General features: G+C 34.7%; 7 protein-coding genes across 8 annotated transcripts; 2 read left to right on the top strand and 5 right to left on the bottom strand.

Moving 5' to 3' along the window:
- Positions 1-274: 274 nt before the first annotated feature.
- On the top strand, positions 275-2,547 carry Dip-B (Dipeptidase B). The gene is made up of 3 exons (XM_040727403.2): positions 275-842; positions 895-1,129; positions 1,441-2,547. The coding sequence occupies exons 1-3, from the start codon at positions 568-570 to the stop codon at positions 2,470-2,472; spliced, it is 1,542 nt and encodes a 513-aa protein (XP_040583337.1). The 5' UTR covers positions 275-567; the 3' UTR covers positions 2,473-2,547.
- On the bottom strand, positions 2,538-3,879 carry LOC121131985 (protein FAM136A). The gene has a single exon (XM_040727406.2). The coding sequence runs from the start codon at positions 3,444-3,446 to the stop codon at positions 3,021-3,023; it is 426 nt and encodes a 141-aa protein (XP_040583340.1). The 5' UTR covers positions 3,447-3,879; the 3' UTR covers positions 2,538-3,020.
- A 525-nt stretch (positions 3,880-4,404) lies between these two features.
- LOC121131984 (ribosome biogenesis protein WDR12 homolog) lies at positions 4,405-5,857 on the bottom strand. Its single transcript, XM_040727405.2, has one exon. It carries the CDS (start codon positions 5,738-5,740, stop codon positions 4,484-4,486), a length of 1,257 nt encoding a protein of 418 aa, XP_040583339.1. The 5' UTR covers positions 5,741-5,857; the 3' UTR covers positions 4,405-4,483.
- Positions 5,858-6,704: 847 nt separating this feature from the next.
- LOC121131986 (replication protein A 70 kDa DNA-binding subunit) lies at positions 6,705-9,858 on the bottom strand. The gene is made up of 3 exons (XM_040727407.2): positions 9,664-9,858; positions 8,914-9,594; positions 6,705-8,052 (listed from the first exon to the last, which is right to left on the bottom strand). Exons 1-3 carry the CDS (start codon positions 9,736-9,738, stop codon positions 6,913-6,915), a joined length of 1,896 nt encoding a protein of 631 aa, XP_040583341.1. The 5' UTR covers positions 9,739-9,858; the 3' UTR covers positions 6,705-6,912.
- Positions 9,859-12,749: 2,891 nt separating this feature from the next.
- Positions 12,750-16,703, top strand: Cp110 (Centriolar coiled coil protein 110kDa). The gene is made up of 6 exons (XM_071893009.1): positions 12,750-12,888; positions 13,135-14,456; positions 14,677-14,728; positions 15,420-15,698; positions 15,743-16,420; positions 16,542-16,703. The coding sequence occupies exons 2-6, from the start codon at positions 13,143-13,145 to the stop codon at positions 16,652-16,654; spliced, it is 2,436 nt and encodes an 811-aa protein (XP_071749110.1). The 5' UTR covers positions 12,750-12,888; positions 13,135-13,142; the 3' UTR covers positions 16,655-16,703.
- A 42-nt stretch (positions 16,704-16,745) lies between these two features.
- amx (TM2 domain-containing protein 3 almondex) lies at positions 16,746-17,452 on the bottom strand. Its single transcript, XM_071893040.1, has 2 exons — positions 16,879-17,452; positions 16,746-16,786 (listed from the first exon to the last, which is right to left on the bottom strand). Exons 1-2 carry the CDS (start codon positions 17,450-17,452, stop codon positions 16,746-16,748), a joined length of 615 nt encoding a protein of 204 aa, XP_071749141.1.
- Positions 17,453-19,283: 1,831 nt separating this feature from the next.
- Positions 19,284-21,677, bottom strand: LOC121131994 (uncharacterized). 2 transcript variants are annotated; one of them, XM_040727425.1, is made up of 3 exons: positions 21,270-21,677; positions 20,209-20,485; positions 19,284-19,901 (listed from the first exon to the last, which is right to left on the bottom strand). In XM_040727425.1, the coding sequence occupies exons 1-3, from the start codon at positions 21,547-21,549 to the stop codon at positions 19,760-19,762; spliced, it is 699 nt and encodes a 232-aa protein (XP_040583359.1). In that variant the 5' UTR covers positions 21,550-21,677; the 3' UTR covers positions 19,284-19,759. The 2 variants fall into 2 exon arrangements, with proteins under 2 accessions (XP_040583359.1, XP_071750202.1); XM_071894101.1 differs by having other exon boundaries at positions 19,610-19,901; positions 21,399-21,671.

Consider the following 21,677-nt stretch of genomic DNA (forward strand, 5'->3'; position numbering starts at 1 on the left):
CTCGTTTCATTCAGGTTATCTTCTATCAATAGTGTCGAAGATGGACAAATAAATAGTTTGGTCGCATTTGTTATTTATTTTTCAGCATTATCTTATTTATTTTAGTAAGAATTATGCATTCCTCTCCAAATAAGTATGTAATAATTATCTCTATGTTTAAATGCTCTTGAAGACTATGGAATCAAAAGTATTTATGTGACAAGTGTTATCTTGTTACTATTGTTTACGAGAGAGGAGGGTGTTGGGGTAACTGAGTAACATCATCGGCTATCGCAGAATTAAATGTACTGATGGGAGAAAGAGAAGCGTTTGATAATAGGAAAATAAATATACTTTGCTCTTTGTATATATGATATTTTTTACAAAATAGATATTTTATCAAAGTGAAAATTATCTGGCGAGCTTGTTGTCTGCAGCTTAATTTTTTCTTATCGGAAATAAAATAATAATAAGTTAACATCTAGACGCGTAGAGAAATCTAGGGTTCAGTCCTTCTTAGAAGCCCATTTGCAATAGTCAATAGCTCTCTAGAGTTGAGACCCGTTGTACTTTGAATTAACTGTCAGGATGCTCACCTCCGTCGTACCTTTAAAAGTATTCAGCTCTGATGCGGACGTCATCAAATCCCCAGAGAATTTTGACAGCGTTGTTGTTGTGACTTCAAAGGTCAGCTCCATTGGGTGTGAGGCTTTGAAGGCCCCACTATTACAATATGTGACACAAACGGATCCCTCTGCTGAAAATGGAGTGTTTCTGATGAGAGCTGGGGAGGAAGGACCTCTTCAAAAGGTGGTTTTCTCTGGAACGGGACCGTTAGACAAGGACTACGATGATGTCCGATGGTAAAAATGAGTGTTTTGACATGTTTTTAAATTAACTAATGTATTTGAATAGTTTTTCGGATGCCGCTGAGAAGGGTATTGAAAAAGCACTCAAGGCTGGAAGCAAGGCCCCTGCTCTGGTTGTGTACCCTACGGAATATAAATATGCAGAGTTTGCATCCCTCATGGGAGCCTATACCGCGCTTTATGTTCCTTTGGAGATGAGGGAAGAGGTGCCACAAAGGGCGATCAAGGCAGATAAGTTGGGATTTTTGGCCAGGGACGCTAATATGGTGAAGATGGCTAAGGTATGTAACATTGAGCAGTGTTAATGTACCACAAGTGTTCTACAATTAATCTATTATGTATGAAACAATTACTCCCATCTTTGAAAAGGGGAGGGGAGCATTTATTTATTTTTACTAAATATTTTTTACCGAGATATCTTTTCTATTTTATAAAAACCATTTGCTACAATGACAGTTTCTTCTATATTTATAAATAAGTCATTAAGAATATCTTAGACCTCAATTTTCTTTGTTCGATCATTCTCAAAAGAAAATTCCATAACATGTATGACTAGCTATTATAACTTATTTCTCATCCATTTTGATCATAGGCATTGGAGAAAGGGAGATCCGTATCTAGAGACATTGGAGGCTCTGATCCTGAAAGAATGGCACCACCTCGTGTGGAGGAATACGTTCGTTCAGTCTTTAAGGACTCTGGTGTTAAAATTGAGGTTGTTGCAGGACACGACACCTTTGAAAAGGAGTATCCGTGCCTTGCTGCTGTGAATCGTGCAGCATCCACTGTAGCTCGTCATCAAGGACGTGTTATTTGGTTGACATATGAGCCTGAAGGAAAGGTAGAAAAGACAGCCATGATTGTAGGAAAGGGTATCACTTATGATACCGGTGGAGCTGATATCAAGGCTGGCGGAATCATGGCTGGAATGTCCAGGGACAAATGTGGAGCCGCAGATGCTGCTGGATTCATGAAAACCATTTCAGAATTGAAGCCAAAGAACTTGAAGGTCGTTGTTGGAATGGCTATGGTGCGGAATAGTGTTGGATCCAATTGCTATGTGTCTGATGAAATAATTACCTCTCGTGCTGGAGTAAGGATTCGTGTGGGTAACACGGATGCTGAGGGTCGAATGGCCATGGTAGATGTTCTCTGCCACATGAGAGAAAAGGCTTTAAGAGAAGTTAATCCTCATTTGATGACTATTGCTACTCTAACTGGACATGCCGTTATTGCTGTTGGGCCCTACACTGCCGTGATGGACAATGGCCCAGCCTCAGATATTGATTTTGCTTCCAATATGGTCAAATTAGGAACAGAGATCGGTGATCCCTTTGAGAAAAGTACAATCCGTAGAGAAGACTATAAAATGATTCAAGATGTAAGCGGAGAGTACGTCGATGTTCTTCAATGCAACAATGCCGCATCCTCTAGAACTCCTCGTGGACATCAATTCCCTGCTGCATTCATGCACAAAGTCTCTGGTCTCAATGAGCATATGAGGAAATCCGACAAGCCTTTAAAATATTCTCACTTAGATGTTGCTGGCTCATCAGGAGATCTTCCTCACATTCCAACGGGATCTGCCATTTCCGCTTTGACAGCCCATTTTGTAGGATTTTAATTCATTTTTGGTTTATATTTTTTAACACTATCTATTTATTGATAAATGAAAATAAATTAATGATGTAAGTTTGAATAGGTATGAGTGAAACTAAGTTTTATTTTGGCATCCGACAACTCTGCATGTATATTTAATTATTTACAATTCAATTATGTGATTAATTATTATCCAGAGTAAGAAAAATAGTACAATTCACATTGAAAAATCCGTTTACGAATGTTGAAAGTCTCTTCTCCACAGGGATACGTCCATAAGATCATAAATATACTCAAATTCCATATTGCACAAGAGCTAGGAAATGCTAAATTTGTTTTATTTTCTAAATTTAAGTTCTAATAAGGAGCACACTAGAATGTATATGTAATATAACGGTAATCCTCGCCTTTTGTCAAAGCTTGAAGAAGAGCTATAAAAAAACACCATCAAAGTCCTCTTTAATAATATAGAGAGGGGGAGGGGAATAAAGAGTCTGGAATCGACACAAGGGAAATTTCGATTCATGGGATGAACATGGGAGCGAGAAGAAGAAGGGCTGGGGCAGCGTTCCTTCAGTACTTGCCCGTATTCAGACATTCTCTCACTTTCTTGGTGATATTGGGAAGTCGAGCGATGTTCTTATCACAGCAATTGACAGCACAAGTATCGAACTCTGAGCGAAACTTTTGTATCTCCGCCTCAGTGGAGGAAGGACTCAGCTTATCCTTGACCTCATCCTGGCAACTAAGGATACAACGACTCAAAGTGCTTTGAAACTGCTCCAACTCACTCTGGACAAACTTTTGAGCACGTGCCGTAGGCACTTGACACCGGTCAATGCAGGCATGTACGGATTCGATGGAGGCCTCACTGTCTGAGAGGCAGGTGGCAGCACATTCGTGCATGCGACGATCCATACCTCGGATATGGGATTTGTCAACTTCGTTCACAAAGACTTTAATGCCGTTTTGAACACGTTCTTGGGCGTCTGCAGACATGATTGCCTTTGTTTTTAAGGGAATTGGTGGAGGAGTTACGTTATATATTGAGTCTGGTTGTTGAATCCAGTCTCCCTCAATAGTAAGAAGTTGTTAATCTTTCTTTAAAATGGAATCTCAACACTAAGCTGAGAATCAGAATGATGAAGTTTGTTGTTATTTTATTAATATGTGAGCAGCTTCTTAGTTCTTTTATTCATAGATTATATTTCTAGCTATACGCTACGCTTTAGAGTCTCCTCACTAATCTTTTTTCTTTATCGTAGGGTTCACAGCTGCCCACGTGAGCGGCTCATTAGATTATATTTGTGGACAACTTTTAATGGTCAACATATTCCTTCTACGTCCATTTGTTATGATATCTTACTATAGCTCCTGGTATATTATGTAAAAAAACTGCTGTGAAGAGATTAACATTATTTAATATCCACTTTTTGTTGTTCCAAAAAAAGCAAGCAAAGTTGCTATTTCAACAGTTTATTTCATACCTAAAGCAAAAAGATAAGCAAAGGAGTTATTACGACTGAGAAAGTGGGAATGAAACAATTATTCTGGCAATTTAGAAGCAATAAAAGCAGATTAGGTTCATTGCTACAAAAAAGCTCGACATGAATGACACTTATTCCCAATATATGAATGTACTTTTGATTCATTCTTTTATTGAAGTAAAAAGCGTGAATAAATCCATAATTCCCCCATCTTTTCCACTGGTTCACTTTAAGTCATAGACGCTAGATTCCACTTAATTAAACTAACCAATGATTATTTTAAAGACAAGCTTAGAAGAAGAAGGAATTAAGGAAAAGAATCATATTGTACAAGTGTTGTTGTTTTTTTATCTAGTGACAACCTTCTTCTAATCTATAAGGACTGGACACTTCCAGGTACCTAAAAAATCCAGTTTTTCAACAAAATATAAAATATTTAGAGACTGAGTAAAAAATAAGAAAAACACTCATTTATAGATATAATTTATCTAAATACATAAATCTTTTTTTATTATTTATCAACATCATCAATAGACATTTGCCCTTCCTCTACAAAATATTTGAATTAAAGACCTTCATATCATTATCTGCTCCTCCACTCAAAATATACTTCCGATTTGACCAATCCACACAAAGGACTCTCTCAGAATGTCCAGACAAGTCAAAGAGAGGAGTTTTATAACTTCGAGAGTCCCACATTTTCACTAATTTATCATGAGAGCCCGATACAAAGAGATTTTCACGATCCACACACCAAGCAACAGAAGTAATCCATCCCGTATGTGAAGAAAAAGTACTTTGAACGATGGAAGAGGCAGTACTCCGTGCGTCATAGATGCGAACGAACCGATCTGCAGAGGCTGCGAGGACAGTGTTGTCTTTGTAGGAAATATCGAAAAAAGACTTGTTTCCAACAAGCTCAGACTTCATTCCTGAAATGCTCAAGTCCCATATTTTAATGGTGTGATCCCATGAAGAGGAGAAGAGAGTATTGGAGTCTTCTCCAAAGGCCAGGGAGGAAATGGCTTCTTTATGTCCTGAGAGAGTAAGGAGAGGGAGTATGGTGGGGGGAGTGGACTTTTTGCGTTTCTTGGCCTGATCTGGCTCTTCTTCATCCTGGTTTGTGGAGGATCTATCTTGTAGAATGGGGGACCATAGTTTGATAAGTTTGTCGAATGAGCCAGAGGCGATGTGTTCCTTTGAGGACGCGAGTGCATCTACACTCCGCTCATGGCCTTTTCCCACATTGACCCTTGTAATTTCATTTGCAGACAGATCATACTCATAGATGCGGAGTGTTTGATCGTGACTGCTTGAGGCAAAAGTGGCCTTATTTTGGTCGAGATGAAGGAAACGAACGCTTTTAGCGGGTTGTGGGCCATGTGCAGGTATAGTGAGGAGCCGTGTATCTGTAGAGAGGTCCCAGAGAGAGAGAGTTCCATCATAGCAGGCACTCAGTGCCAGTGATCCCATCGTACAGACGGAACTGACCCAATCATCGTGGTTGGAGGAACTCAAGGGACTCGGGGGTGGAGTCTTGGAAGAGTAACGAATCTCAAACACACCCTCGGATGTGGAGGACACATAGTCCTCTTTGGATGCGAAGAAGGCTTCAAGACTATCCTTGAGGATATCGTTGAGGATGATGAAGGAAAACTCGGGGACTTCATCCGTGTCGGATTCTTCCAGGAGACCTTTCAGTAAATTGTTGAGACCTTTTGAATTGATGGAAGCTGGAACGGATAACTCCGAGGATGGAACCGCATATTTGGGCTCATCCGTCACGAAACGTATCTGAATCTTCATTATATCCACACGTGTCGCGCGGCGTGATAATAAAATAAATAAAAAAGCAACAACAAATGTTGATATTTAGTTCCTGAGTGAGGCGAACTCTTGTTTATTTCTCTTGTTTGATCAATCATGATTCATGACAGGGGCACCAACAGTTATTTATATATAGCAGCAGGAAGAACTTTTCTAGCAGAAGTAGGTTTTACAATATATATGCGGTGCGTCAACATTAAAACAATCTTGAAGAAAATAAAGAAAATTTGAAAATCCCAATTATTATTTTTTCTTCTTATGGATTTGTTGTGTACAAGTTCCAATCATAATATGAGATGAATCATTTTAAATGACAAATTTACAGCACTTAGTATAAAAATCATGCAATAATTAAATATTCTATGGATGATCCATCTATTCATCGTGTAATTACTGACTAATTTAATATAAATTACTCAAATATAAGTATTCTCTGACACATTATAAAGTTCCAATGCCCACCGTTATATTACTCATAAATAGATAATAACTTTGTGATTTCAATCGATCAAAATGAAACGATAGTATCAATGTATAGTTGGTAATTAAAATAATTAATGTATTTTAAGACGAAGAAATTGCACAACTTGTACAGAGGATATATTTAAAGTGTCCAATATTTCTTAGACATATTTGAGTCAATAGTAGACTTCGAAATAAAATTACTGGGAAGAGTTATGTTACACAATAATTTTAGAACCTTCCTTTGGTTTAAGAGACTTATATTGGAACCAATATGCAGTTCTAATAGGATTGATCCATTTTGGCTACTTTGCTGTGAAACTTGCTACACATCCAAAGACTTAATAAGCATTTATTAAAGAATAAAAAACCTAATGACACTCGATTCAAAGATGAAAACTTACTTTATGCGACCCCGTTTAACAATATATTTTCATCATATTTGTCAAATTTCAGATTATAAAAGCAATAATTGAAAGACTATCTTATGCCTCAGAATTTATTGAACAAATAGTTATTATAAATGATTTATAGAGGAACACTGAATCAAAAAAAAATAATTATCATTAATCCCAATTAATGGGAGAACGGGTGAAATGAAACATATTGTACTTTAATATACATTTCATGTCTAATTCATGATCATTAGAAATGATATTGTAAATGTCGAGAAGACTGAGAGGCGGGTCTTAAGCCATGGAATTTTCGATAGAGGAGATATCAACCCCCTCTTGTTTCAGCTCCTGAATTAACTTATTATTGTTTTCTTCATAATTGACGGGTGAGAGGGACATGATGGTGTGCCGAGACTTGGACTCCCCATTATAGTTATCAGCCTTGCAACGAATTCTAAAGTTATATGTTTTGAAATTAGCTTCTTTGAATATTTGATTGTATTTCTCTTCATCATGTTGAAAGGAGTGTCCAAGATCTTGAGCAGATACACCTAAAATACTTTCAGCAGACTCTTGAAAACAATTGACCCATTGAGAATCTGTGGAATCAACAATGAGCAAATTGAGAATGATGCGCCAATTGAATTCATCGTTATCCACATTGCACTTCTCACATCGATATGAGCCATTGTTGTCCACGACTTTTTTATTGCAGGCCCTTCCCTCAGACACACGATTACAGGCCTGATAGAGTGCCTTATCCTTTTGAAACATGGAAATGAGAGCCTGGGTAGAGTAATAGTCAGGCTTCTCCGTGGATGAACCGAGATTGTCATATTTAACTTCTCCTATTGTTTTACCTTCTGATCCGGAATCCATGTTATTGGAGCGTCCCAATTGGGACTGAGTCAAACTCGTCGTCTCTATATTAGAGCCTTCAGATTCAAACCATCCTTTTAACTTATGTGCCTGAGGGATATCGGGGTTCATCTGAACTGTAGAAGAAATCAAAGTGCTTAGAGATACTCCATTGTAGTCCGAGACTTTGGCTCCTTTAATAGCTACCACAGGGAAATTGCTTCCCTCAAATGTGTCAGCCATCGTTCCCCATACGGTTACATTGACTTCCGTAAGACTTGTATCCACAAAAGTCAAATCCCGCTTCCGCATTTCCTTTTGTGTACGTTGACTCGTAAACTGTACTGACTCATTACACACTTTTACAATACCAATAATATCCACGATACTATCCTTGGCACATTTTGCCAAGTCCGCAATTTTAACAAAGTCAAAAGAAATGGTGGGAACGTCTTTGTCAGCATCAGTACAGAGAGATACTTCCGACGTGTCTTTAAGAGTGATTTCATAGTCATTATTCGTGTTATTGAACTGCTTATTTGCGGCTTTAAGTACTCCTTGACTTATATAATAGACCTAAAAGTGAAAAAATAAAAGGATTTGAATGAGTGGATCATTTGGAAGTCGTAGGATGAGATGCTTAATTATTAATTTTATTGTCATAAATGTATATTTACTTTACGGAATGAAGGTTGGGAAGGTTTCAGTATGAATCATGTGTGTTCACATTTTTATAAATAAATGGATTTGATAATTGAATTTAAACAGTCAATTATTGAATCTTAATATTTAAAAACAGAGAAATTAAAACTATTTAAATTTATTTCTCAGATCAATTTATTTGTAAAAATTGGAAAACACCCTCATTCATAATGAAAGATTGGAACAGTAATAAATACAGATCAAGAAAATTACTAACATATCTAAGCAATGCAAATTAGAAATATTCGTAATAAAATTAACAGCCCCGAACAAAGAAGATATTCTAGGTGGATATTTTTTATTTTTTTTTGGAAAGTCTACCCAACTCCAAGAATGAAAAACTTCCTTAGAAAGAGAGGAGTAAACCGTTCGACAAGTCCCAATCCCCCTTTCCACCTAACCTCTTAATAATGAGGTCATAAAAATCAAAATATTATGTAATTTAGACTTCTACAAAAAATATTCTATAAAAAAAAACACACTTAAATCTTATTATGGCCATGCAATTGGCTCTTGTAGGCTAAGTAAATTAATTTTTTGCAAATCTTGGTACCTAAAAGAGCTATAAATTCAAAATGAACGTATAAAATTAAATGACTCAATACCCTTTCTACTCAACCAAATCTTATGATACTCACTATAATTCTTAAATGACTTATCGGCAACAATAAAACTAATATTTGTCATCTTTGAGTAACGACCATTTAGCACCCCACCCTGGAATGAATAGATTACCTTTCCAATTTCAATGAGATTGAAGAATTTGTCGCATAGCTCTTTGAATGCAGCAATTTTGATGGAGCCAGATGCGTCTAAAACGTCAAAGGAAAAGAGATGTCCTTCCCCTCGTGAATTACTCCAACGTCGGATATCCGACTTATTCGTGACTCTTCCTTGAATCGTCCATTTGTTTTGGTAGGGAGTGAGAGAGTTAATGGGCATGATGTTGGTGGAGGGAGTGGATGATGATCCAATGACGGGCCTGGGGTCTAGAATGCTGGAGCGAGGAGGGTTTTGTGGGGCAAGAGGTGTTTTTTTGGAAGGTGGCGCATTGAGTCCGGCATCATCTCCGTAACGCTTTTGGTTGGAGGAGGAGCTGTTTCCACCAGAGGAGGATGGTTTTTCGTTGACGGTTCCATCAGGATTAATGGCTCTGGGATTTCCTAGTTTTTCTCCAATTTCCGCCCCTGGAGTGGAGATATCGATGTCCAGAAGGATGATGACCTTTTTCCCTTGCATGTTGTTGCAAACGTATTTCTTGACGGAGACGACGGTGTAGTTCTCCAGTTGTCCATTGTGGATCTTGTCGTTCATCTGGGTGGCCAACATGGCAAAGGAGTTGGAATAGTCACCATCCGAGATCAACAGGCGATAGCGATCCGAAGATGAGCCGTTGATTTTTTTATTCCCCAAAATCTGCAATCATTTCAGTTTCAATTACTAAGTCAATCAAGAAAACCCGCTATTAAAAGATGCATTCATTACCTGCAACACAGGATTCTCAACTCGATCCCCTTGACATATCGACAACAACGCTCCTCCCGTTAATTTCACAGGCATTTTCGACCTTTTTTATATTCACTCCAAGTTCAATAAATACAATACCAAACTCGGGGAAATAATAATCTCGCGCCAACTTTACATTAGTTTTCTTTTTTTTATATATACATGTTATGTATACGTACAAGTTGGAATTTTGTACAAGTTTTACCTTGTACAAAAAAATTGTACATGTTGTAACCAAGAAATGAGATGAATAATTTTAAATGACAAATTTACAGCACTTGGGATAAAAATCATGCAATAATTAAATATTCCATGGATGATCCATCTATTCATCGTGTAATTACTGACTAATTTAATATAAATTACTCAAATATAAGTATTCTCTGACACATTATAAAGTTCCAATGCCCACCGTTATATTACTCCTAAATACCTAATAACTTTGGGATTTCAATCGATCAAAATGAAATGATAGTATCAATGCATAGTTGGTAATTAAAATGATCAATGTTGAAATTAAATAATGCATTTTAAGACGAAGAAATTGCAACTTGTACAAATTACTTATACAAGTTGTAACTTGTACAGACATCGTCAATTGTATACAAAATATATATACTCTGCTACGCGCCAGAAGAATTAAATAAAAGAATTTTTATACTGGAACGAATGCGCACATACTTTGCTTATAACCAATCAAAGCGTTGAATGTTTTTACCCACCAATCCAATTCAATCTTCTAATTTGGTAAGACGTCACTTGAAATTTTTGAAGTGAAATTTATATAGGATAGGGGGGACAGGGGTAGATTATAATGCAATTTTATAAAGTGTTACGAACTTTATCTGGCCTGCGATCAGTGATTAATATATGATAAAATAATATAGTTTTATTTCCATCTGAAATTTATCCCAGTGATTCTTCTATATCATATCTACAAATAAATTAAAGCTGTATGAGTCTCAATTACTATATATATATATTATTTTTGAATCTTAATTATAGAAAGATAATTTTAGGTAATAATCTATTATTTCCGAATATGAGAATTTGCTCTGGTCTATCGAAGAATTTATTCCCAGAGACACTGGAGCAAATCGTCACAATATATATATATTAATTAGTTATAAATAATATGTTGATCCTTAGAAAAGTTGAAGTTTATACGATTAATTAATATTTAATACATAATTATATGCTAATTATTATTACTTGTGAATTCACTCATCCTATCAAAATGCAATACGTTTATAAATTAGTCAATCTAAATTATAAAATAATATTGATAATTAATATTAACTCTGCAACAACCTAATTCGGTCAGCCCTAGCTATACAAATTCCAACTTCGTTCTACTTACAGGCTGTGCATCTAATTATACAATTTGAAAAAACTCATTGTGATATTATTTATTAATTATAGTGATATACTTACTCAACGACTTTAATTTCTTATAATTAATAACTATATAAGAAGGCCTTAAAACATTATTTTCTTTTGGATTATAGTAGTAATACTTGTTTTTGAGAGGGGTTCTGTAGATAACACTTGTAATGAATCATCATGCTTACCAATTAATAATTAATTAGTTACCACTTTTTAAAATGTAAATCAAAACTAATTTATGATTTTTTTTGTATTTATAATAATTATAACTTATGATAAAATAGGCACCTACTGGTGTCTTGGGGATTAAAAACAGAGGTGATCGGAGACTTGGAGTTGAGTCCATGTTTTGAAGATTTTCGACTCGAGACTTGAATTGGACTCGATAGCTAGTTTATACTGAACTCAGCAATGCCTTTACACTAGGGACCCTTTATTATAATTATGAACTTGAAAGAACTCAAAATATATCTGAGGACTCGATAAAAGTATTAAAAGATTCAAATTGTACTTGATAAAAAGGAAATTTAAAGACTTGGACTTGGAGTATATAATAAGGAGACCAGACATCCTTGATTTTTGGGGAAAATCCCCGTTTTGGGTAACCTGTCCCTGGTCAAAGGTGTAGAAAACTTATAATCACTGAAGTACATACTTGTCCCTGTTTTGTATTTCATAATGATAATATTTAATGAATTTTACTGCCGCAATGAAAAAGTTTATTTTAGAAATTTTTCCGCAGCTCTGATTAGGAATCTCTAACTCCAAGTGTGCTCTTAATATTCAATCAAACTATCTTTATATTATATAAACATAGTGTTTGATTTTAAAATATTATACTATACTATAATATTTTCTAAATATTAAATATGTATTTAATTAATTTATTTATAGTCTATGTCAGTTTAATTGATTATAATATTAGTCCCGCTCCGATACTTCAAATATTAAAATATGTCTACATTATTTATGTGATATTTTAGACGGTAACTGTCTTCGGCTGTCTTTGACGATCATTTCGCCTCTTTTAAGTTTACCAAATAATTTTTCAACGGTTGATTTAACTGGTGGAGAGTCGGAATAATGTTTATCAAGCCAAACCTTGGATTCATCATTTTAGATTTTCGGAAATAAGTAATACTTCAATAACACACGAAATTCTGTTTTATCTATTTTTTAAGCAATAACTAAAAATATTTCATTCAGGGGACTGGTTGATGTATCATGAACAAGAATAGCCACAAGGACACTCTCTATCCAGTTAAAATCTGATAATTATAAACACTAAGAGGATGTCGAATATCTGTCAAAAAATTCAAATTACTTCTTGACATCATTTTCTTCTGATATAAACTTTGATTTCATAATTTAAAATTTAATTGAGTTTTGCCGCGATACTAGCCCCGTACATCTGTAGGCAAGTCGTGTGCCGAACGTTAAATGGAGCAAGGAACATTTAAATGAATTACCGTGTTCCCTGATTAGAGTGATCAAGTGAAGAAATATGTTTTTTACAGTCAGTTGTCGCAGGTAGGATTTCTTATGTTATGAACTTATGTTTTATAAGAACGAATTAAAATTGTAGAGAAAATAAAAAGAAGGAGAAGAACCTTTAAAAATAACATATTTTACGGTATACCCTACGGACAGCTGCTATGTGTCAGCCTACGGAATTTTCAGCCGATCTAATACTAAGACAAAGTGTCGAAGGACAAAGGGTCGAAAGAACTAAATTTCGAATGGACATAGTATCGAAAAGACGTTTCTAGGATCACATTCGTAAAAATACTTTGAAATTGAACTTTAACACAAATTATAGTAACTTGATCATTCTTAAAATAAGTTTTCTCTTTTAAATCTTGATAGATACTGAAAAGTTAAAATGTGGAAGCAAGAACATTTTAAAAATCAATACAAAGGAACTGCCTTCTTCTTTAGTCCTAGCTAAAGATCTTAGAATGCAATTTATTTGTATAGATTCTTAAAATGTTTTTCCATCTCATTTAAATTTTTCATTATGTATGTACAAGATTTCAAAGAGAAAAGCTCCGTTATTTTCTCTAGTAAAAAATATGGACATTATCCAAACCCAAATGGGAGGTAAAAAACTTCTGCATGAAGGATACGAATATCATCTCAATAAAGAAGTAGGAGACAAAATATATTGGAAATGTGTTAAGCGTAAATTTTGTAAAGGACGAGCAATCACTCAAAATGGCTCACTCATTATTTCTAATCAACATTCCCATTCTCCCAACATTGATGACTGTGAAACCAAAAAGTTGATGCAAGCAATTAGAACAAAGTCTTGCCAATCTGAAGCTCCATCCTCCGCAATCGTCAAAGAATGCATGAGTCAAGTTCCAATTGAAATCGCCAGAAAGCTACCGAAACAAGAATCTCTTTCAAGGTCTGTAAGGAGATATCGTAAAAAAAATCTAATCTATGAAGATTTGACTCTAACCACAAGGGGGGAAGAATTCTTACTTTTCCAAAATGACGAGGTCCAAATATATTCAACCGCAAATAATATCGATTTTTTGAAAAGAAATAAAAGATGGTTTGGTGATGGAACATTTGATTCCGTTCCAATAGGATATCAACTATATACAATCCATGCCTTAGTCGATAAAAATAAAGCCATTCCATTAGTTTATTGCTTTACCAAAAATAGAAATGAGAAATCATATTTTACTATATTTAACTTTTTAAGTTTAAAGGGTTTGCAACCTTTATCTATTACTATTGATTTTGAGCGTTTTGCTATTAATCAAATCAAAAATTTGTTTCCCGAAACTAAAATTTACGGATGTTTCGACCATTTTGGTCAATGCCTATGGATAAATATTCAAAGATTTGGTTTAACATCTTGGTGCCAAGAAAACTCTAATGCAATGATCATCAAGCAATTGCAAGCACTTGCCTTTGTACCCCCAGATGAAGTCAATGATATATTTGACAGGTTTATTAATCAAATGGATGAAAAGATTGATGAAATCTTAGGAGAGTTTTTACAATATTTTGAAACAACTTGGTTAGGAATTGTTCAACGTGGAAAAAGAAGAAAACCTCTCATTGAGATAGATATTTGGAACGTATGTGATAGGTTGGCGAATGATTTACCTCGAACCAACAATTCTGTCGAAGGATGGCATAATTTATTTAATCATAGACTTCAAATATGTCATCCTAATATTGACAAACTTCTTCGAGAAATCCGGATAGAACAGGCTTCTACAGAAGTGATCATTCGTCAAATACAAAATGGAGTAGCAGTAGAAAAAACCCATATTAACTATGAAGATATTAATCAAAGACTTAAACGCATTTTCATTAATTATAAAAACATGGATGCATTAGATTATATAAATTCTATTGCTCAAAATTTTTGATTTGATTTTATACATTTCTAGAAAATATATGTAGAAATTTTATATATTTTTGTTATACTTAAAAAAACTACTTTCAAATGGTTATGAATATTTATGTGGAATGTGGATGTTTATGTTTTTTAGGAATAAAAACTTATTTTAAGAATGATCGAGTTACTATCATTTTTGTTGTAAGTTCAATTTGAAAGTATCTGCAAATGTATTCCTATAAAAGTCTTATAAACAAGTTGTCCCTTCGACACTTAATCCTTCGAAATTAAGTCCAAGTACCTAAAATTTAATGTAATAGTCTATTTATTCAAATTTGCGGGATGAGTTAAGATACCAAAGAGCTTTAGAATCTTTATTTGATTAAATACACTTATATTGGCCCCAATACGACCCCTTTCATACAAAATCATTTTTTTATTACGACGATTAATTTTGGCTACTCTAAGTGTCATTTGTGGCACACCCAAAGGATTAATATGAATAATCCTTGTTGATAGAAATTGACGATGATTAATCGGAGAATACAAAATATAGAATGCACATTCAATTTTAAGAAGAATCCTTCTAGTTTTGGTTTTTTTGTGTGTTGACAGGCCACATATATGTAATGGATGGGATCGCTAGCTGTCTACATTTTGCATGCATGAGAGAATATTAATGAATAATGATATATGAATCATTGAAATAGAGTGATAACTATTGATTAGAAAGGACTATAAAGGAGGGTAGTGATGTGAAGTACGTGGTTATGGACGGATTGATTTTATGGAGGGATTTCATTTGTCACCCCTGCTCCATTGCCACTTGTTCCTTGTTTGTATTCTTGCGTGAGACTGTTCCCTATTCTTTCAAACTCAATATAGAATCTGTCAATTAATCAAATATTCCGTTCCATTAATAAATAAATACTCTAACGTACGCGTTTCAAAATTGTTTGTAAATTATATCCTGTTAATACCTTTCCAGAAACGATGTCTGCAGTCCTTGTCCCTGAAGATTACATCTCAGTAATCCGAGTGTGTGGTAGACCCATTCTACCTCCTTTCATGACCGAGAATCGGAGGCGGGAAATGAAAGAGTGGCGTAATAAGGCACTTCGTGTATCTGAGCTTCTATCTGAAAAACCAAAAACCCCTGAGATCAACCCTCGTCTCGACGATATCCAAAGCGAAGAAGAAACTAGCCCTTTGCTCTCAGCATACGCCTCCAGATTTGGATCAGGAATGGAGATTAAAAGATATTTAAGTGGCTTTGTGTCCAACTCTCCTCCTCCAATTAATAGTACTAATAAACCTTCCCCCTGTCTCCTACTCCTCTTAACCACGCCACTATTCGTGCCTCCATTGCTGAATTAGACAAAGAGCGTGATGAGTCAATTCAACGCTTCCTTGAAGATCAGTCAAGGCAATTATTTAATCTTAAAAAGAGTTTTGCTGAGCAACGTCGCAAATTGCTGCAACAAGTCACTCCAACTCATGAAAAAAGGTCCCACTCCCGTGTATCCTCTACGACAACGCGGCTCACACCTAAACATAAAAAAACATTTGCTAAATTGTCAGCCCTGGTGAAAGGCTACCTGGTGCGTCGTCTCATGGCCACAGTTAGAGTCCAAGACATACTAAGTTCTCTCAAAGACAGTCTTAAAATGGCTCTTCAACTCCATCAAGAAGCCGCTCGAAATCACAAGTCCACCGAGTCGGACATTAACTTGCACAAAACTCTGCTGCAGCAAATAAATCGAGACGTCAAAAAGTTTCATGATATTTTCTTTCAGTTAACGACCGGAGAGAAAATGAAGTTGATTGCTATGGATCGAGAAGATCGCAAAAAAGAAAAACCTAGTAAGAAACGTTTATCTGAGGCTACAAAACAGAGACTTAAACAAAAGTTAGGGGATCCTTCAGATGTAAATAAAGAAAACCGAGCTACAACTCCCGTCGTTGGTAAAAGTCCTCAGGGCTCAAAACGTAAGTTTTTAAATTATTAGTATTCTACTTGAATCAATATACTTTATTAATTACAAAAATAAATAATTACTCTACATTGTGTATATATAAAAAATTAACTGGATGAATATGTCTCCTTTAGGATCTGAAAAGAGTAAAGCAAGTCCAAAAAAACACTCTGCATCATCTAAACCCTCACCTCGAACTATGAAGAATACAAAAATAAAAACAAGTCATGTCAAAGCTCATAATTAGATATAAAGTGATCCATCGGCAGGTCCAATGTAGCGAATAGCAACCAAAACGACATCCACAAGTGTCCAAACGCCCAAACCACCAAAACTAACTAATTTACCAATTCCTTCTTGCCAATGTCCCAGATAAAACCTATTAAGATGTATTTTAATTTAGATGTGATTGAATAAATATATAGATATTTTAATATTGTGGTGTTTTTTTATCTAAATACCTATCAGCACCGAATCCTCCAAGAGTAACACTAAAAGCAACGGCAGCATACCATCGATACCCTCCCGTCCAGTTACATTTCTTTCTTTTAAGAAACTCTCTCCTTCCAAGACAGAGTACATTTTGAGACACAGTGCAATTGGACAAATAGTATGGATCTTGAGCAACGGCATCACAGTCCAACTTCTCAGAGCACACATAGTTCGTAGGCTCTTGATAGCAGTACTGACACGTAAACAATTTGTTAAATGTCTTAGGCCCCTCGCAATGGATCTCATGATGAACGTTGCATGTGGCATTGGTTTGTCCACCATAAATACAGTCACCTGGACAGTGACACCAGGCAAGACATTCAACACCTAGATCCTTACACGCTGCACCACTGGGACAACGCTCTGGAGAGACTTGTTCTCCGGAGCAGCGGAAGGAAGAAGGGGTTGAGGTGAAATGATTGGGGTGAGAACTGGAGGAAGAAGTATTAGAGGATTCGTGAGAGGGGGTTGTACTACTGCCTGAAGAAGAGGAGGATGAACCAGCAGAGGGCACTTCTTCCATGATCTCACCCAGTACGATCCGAAGGGTCATGAAGGCAAGTAGGAGCCATTTGAGAAGCCTCTCTTTTCTTCTACTGATCAGCATCACATAGAACTGTTTTACGAACAAGAAGCTCCTGATATTATATTATAAAATGACTCTTTAATTAATAATAATTATTAATTAAATAATCTGAATTTTGACAATTCACCGTCAGTTTGCAGACAATATTCTAATATGACGTCATTACTTCGAGAAAAACAAAACATGGAAAATATTATGATTATTAAGTACCTTTTTAATAGTTATAGGGTAGACAGAAGAAAATTGTCTATATATTATATAAAAATTTAATTAATTATTTATGACTATGAAGTATGTATATCTGGAATGGAAAGTTCAATTAGCTTTTATGCATTTTGCTTAATCATTGAAATTTAGACTAACATATATAATTTATTTTATTTCAAATAGGACAACCTGTCCTGATCCATTGTATTATTCCTTGAAATATAGTTTATTCTCATTACTAATTACTACTAATTAATATGGACTTATTTACATATGCATTCACTTTAATCCTTTATTTTATATGATATGATCATCTGTTAAAAAAAGAATAAAAATGCAAAATTAATACTGCGATCACGACCACCTTACCTGTGACCAAACCTTTCTATATAAAATTTGTCACGACTTTAACGAAAAATCAAGAACACCACCAAGAGGGGCTTAATGAATATATCAGTACTAGTTAGCAGCAATCTTTCATCATGACATTACCTACTGTAGTACTTCAAATGATTTTGACTTAATGTTCAAACTGACTTTTGATGTTTAGAGAATGGAGCTTAATTAATATAGGAAAACCTGTGTTAAAAAATATGTTAAGCGTAAGACGAATAAAAATGTTTTTTATCCCTTCCTTGATGATTATTGATTGAAGATAAGAAAGACTGAATTGGATAATTATTTTTTTTGTAGAAAGTATACTTGAGTATTATTGATAGTTTATGTATCAAATCCATTTTATCATAAATAGGTTCTTTAATAATCCCCCAACTACTTAATATTGCGTTTATAATTACTAATTTAGTAATAAGATAGTAACCAGAGGTGGTAAAATGTCCTGATACTGCAAGTCCGAGTGGAGTATCACTTATTTGCTCACATGTTCAAGTTATTGAATATTTTTCTCGAGTCAAGCCTCGAGTCATTTATTATGAGATCAAGTCGAGTTGCAATTTTCCGCACTCCTTCTAATAAACATTTATAATTTTTAGAAATACATTCAGTTGCTATCATGCGTTGGAATAGTGAGGATCGAACATGCGTTTACCGTCGAAAATAAATATTGCCAAAAAAATGATTTGACATCATTTTTTATAAGATTAAACTAATTGAAATTTAATTCTTGTGTTTTTATTCGTGCTATTATTGAAAATCAGTTAATTTCTTCAATTTTTAATATACAAAAACGATTTTTTAAATTCATTTTCATGATTTGAAATTTGCAAAATTATTGAACGCAAATAACTCAACGGACAATGATGCTAGAGAGTTAAAATTGATGCTAACAGATCCGGTGTTATGCAAGAATTCTAAATTGGTGTGCTTTGTCCAAAACATGTAACCGGATTTATTCCGGAAAGCCTAACATTTTTAAAATCTTTGTGGAATCGCCAATAACTAATTACCTAATCAACTAACTATCCACAACCATAAAATAAGATATGTTGTCAATTAAATGTGATATTTTTTGTTCAACATAAATAGAAATAAAAACAAATAGATTCTCGGTTTATTCTGTGCATGTGAAATGGAGGACGTCACCTCTCGAACATTTTATTGTCCTTTGAAAAAAGGAAGTTATGCTACACTGTAACAATTATTTAATATATATTTCAAATAATAAGATTACACCTAATTAATTAGGTACTCGTAACTACAGATCCAAATACAGACACATATGATTTTTTCAAATACTCAATATACGTTTCCAGGTTTCGATTAGCAATTTGACTGTCTGATAATTTTTGTCGAAGGAGAGAGAGTTCTTTTTGATATGATTCTTTGGGATGATTCCCATTATTAAACGCTTTCAACTCCAAGGTAGTTGTACTACCCATATTTGGTGGTGGTCCACCTGTTGTTGTCGAGTTTGATGTCTGCACGTTCCCATTGAATATGATCTCTTTTAATCTTTGAGTGAGAAGAGAGTTCTGCTCCAGGATATCTTCGATCTTTTTACCTGCTTCTCGAAGCTTGCACTCTCTTACAGAGAGTGCGGATTTAAGACATTCATTTTCGTTTCGAAGCTGCATTATGGCTGTTTTTAGAACCTTTGAATCCGTTTCTTCAGCAAGAATGGTTGTTTCCTTGCTGCTCAGGTCGGATACTCCATTTTTTTGTACGTTTTTTCTTCCGTTTAGGCTGATGATGTACTTTTTTGAAAGATGAGGCCATCGAGCTACTATCTGTACTATCCGATTCTATCCCTCTTTTTAAATAATAGAATCATATAATTCAACGATTAAATTAAAATTTCAACTTTATTTGCCCTAAGATTCAGATGGTATGTTCCTTATTGCTTTTGTCACGAAAAACATAAAATGTCCTTTAAAAAGCAAATCTTCTCCTTCTTCGGCCAACAAAGAGCAACATTTTATTTCCTATCCATAAACCTTGATTTTTCGAAGCAAAGTCAATCAGGAACACATCACCTCAATCCAAGGGCAAAAAAATAAATCAATCAAATGCTATAAACTATTGTAATTTACAAGAATAATATATTCATAATTACTTACTCAATAAATACATCCTTTTTAATAGACTCTGATACATTCGTGGATTGGGAGCTTTTAACAATGGCACTTTTAGTCTCATCTATTTTCAAACTTTGGTAGTTCAAATTGCAAGTACACACAAGACCACTGTCTTCTTTAAATTTCCTCTGAGAAAATCTCGTTCTCCATGTTCCTTCATCCATTTGTTCTTCATCGTTCATTCGAATTAAGTCATTGAGTACCTTTCCTTTTTGCCGACGAATCTCTTCATCCAAACGGTGAATAGAGGAATTGAGGTCTACAAAATTTTGAATAGCAAGCCATTATTTCTACTTGAAATTAGGACTCAACATATGAAATATCAGTCAGCCAATTTTATATTAATTGGATATGGACTATTGGTGTATATTATGTTGGTGATTATTGTCGATATTTAATTCACCAGCTAAATGACAAGATCTCTTTAACTCGTGGCAATCAATGTCAACGTGATTTAAAGTATGTCAATTTTTAATGTAATGATTTAAAAAAAAAAGTTATTTAATCATTTATAGCAAAAAAACAACCTAAGAACTTGCGTACATTCCTAGCTCTCTGATTGACTACATTGCCCATTGATAAAATACCACTAAACCCATAATTTAAAAATTATTATAGGATGTAATTTCTCAAAAATCTTGGCAGATATAATGATCGATCTCCTTTGCTACTATGATGGGGTAAATTATACATTTGACGTTAGAGTGAATTTTTTTTGTTTAACTAATTATTCATTTTTACTGGTATCTCAAAGGTTAATATGATGAGACAGGGAATCAACCAATTAAACGTGTTAATATTGTTGATTACTTTTATTTCGTTCTTCGTCAGATTTAGTATTCCGTCGAAAAATAAAGGATTTGTTTTAGTCAGACTAATTAAAATTCAATACTTTTTAGTCTTGTCATTGCCATGGGAGAAAACACTCTTTGACAAATACGTTTGGTCAAGTCATGGGGACAAAAAAAAACCACTGCATGGGTTAAGGAATATTTTAACCCACCAAAAAAAGTCCTAATAATGTATGAACATTTAAAGAATACCTTTGAGATTCTCCAAAGAATCCTCCTCCTTATTATATGAAGGAGCACAAACAGAGCAGTATGACCCAGTCTTTTTAACCCTATTTTCAAATTTGCAAGGGGGAGGCCTCCATGGAGGAAATGGCTGACCTTTTCTCATCAATTTCTTTTTCTTCTTCGTTGCATGAAAGCTCATAGTAAATGTACTCTTTTTCTTCTTTTTCAGTGGTTTGAAGACGACGATGGAATCTTTGGAATAATTGGGACAAGGCTTCCCTTTTGTTACAAAGGGAAGTGACATGAATTCATTCACGCCTCTATCCCTCTTCCTGAACCTCGACTGACTCAGACAATGTACACATAGTACTTATAAGAAAGAAAGCACGATACACACAACATCATACCTGGTTTTCTATTCCAACTCCCCCC

The sequence above is a fragment of the Lepeophtheirus salmonis genome, chromosome 1, assembly GCF_016086655.4.
Source record: "Lepeophtheirus salmonis chromosome 1, UVic_Lsal_1.4, whole genome shotgun sequence".
NCBI lineage: Eukaryota > Metazoa > Arthropoda > Copepoda > Siphonostomatoida > Caligidae > Lepeophtheirus > Lepeophtheirus salmonis.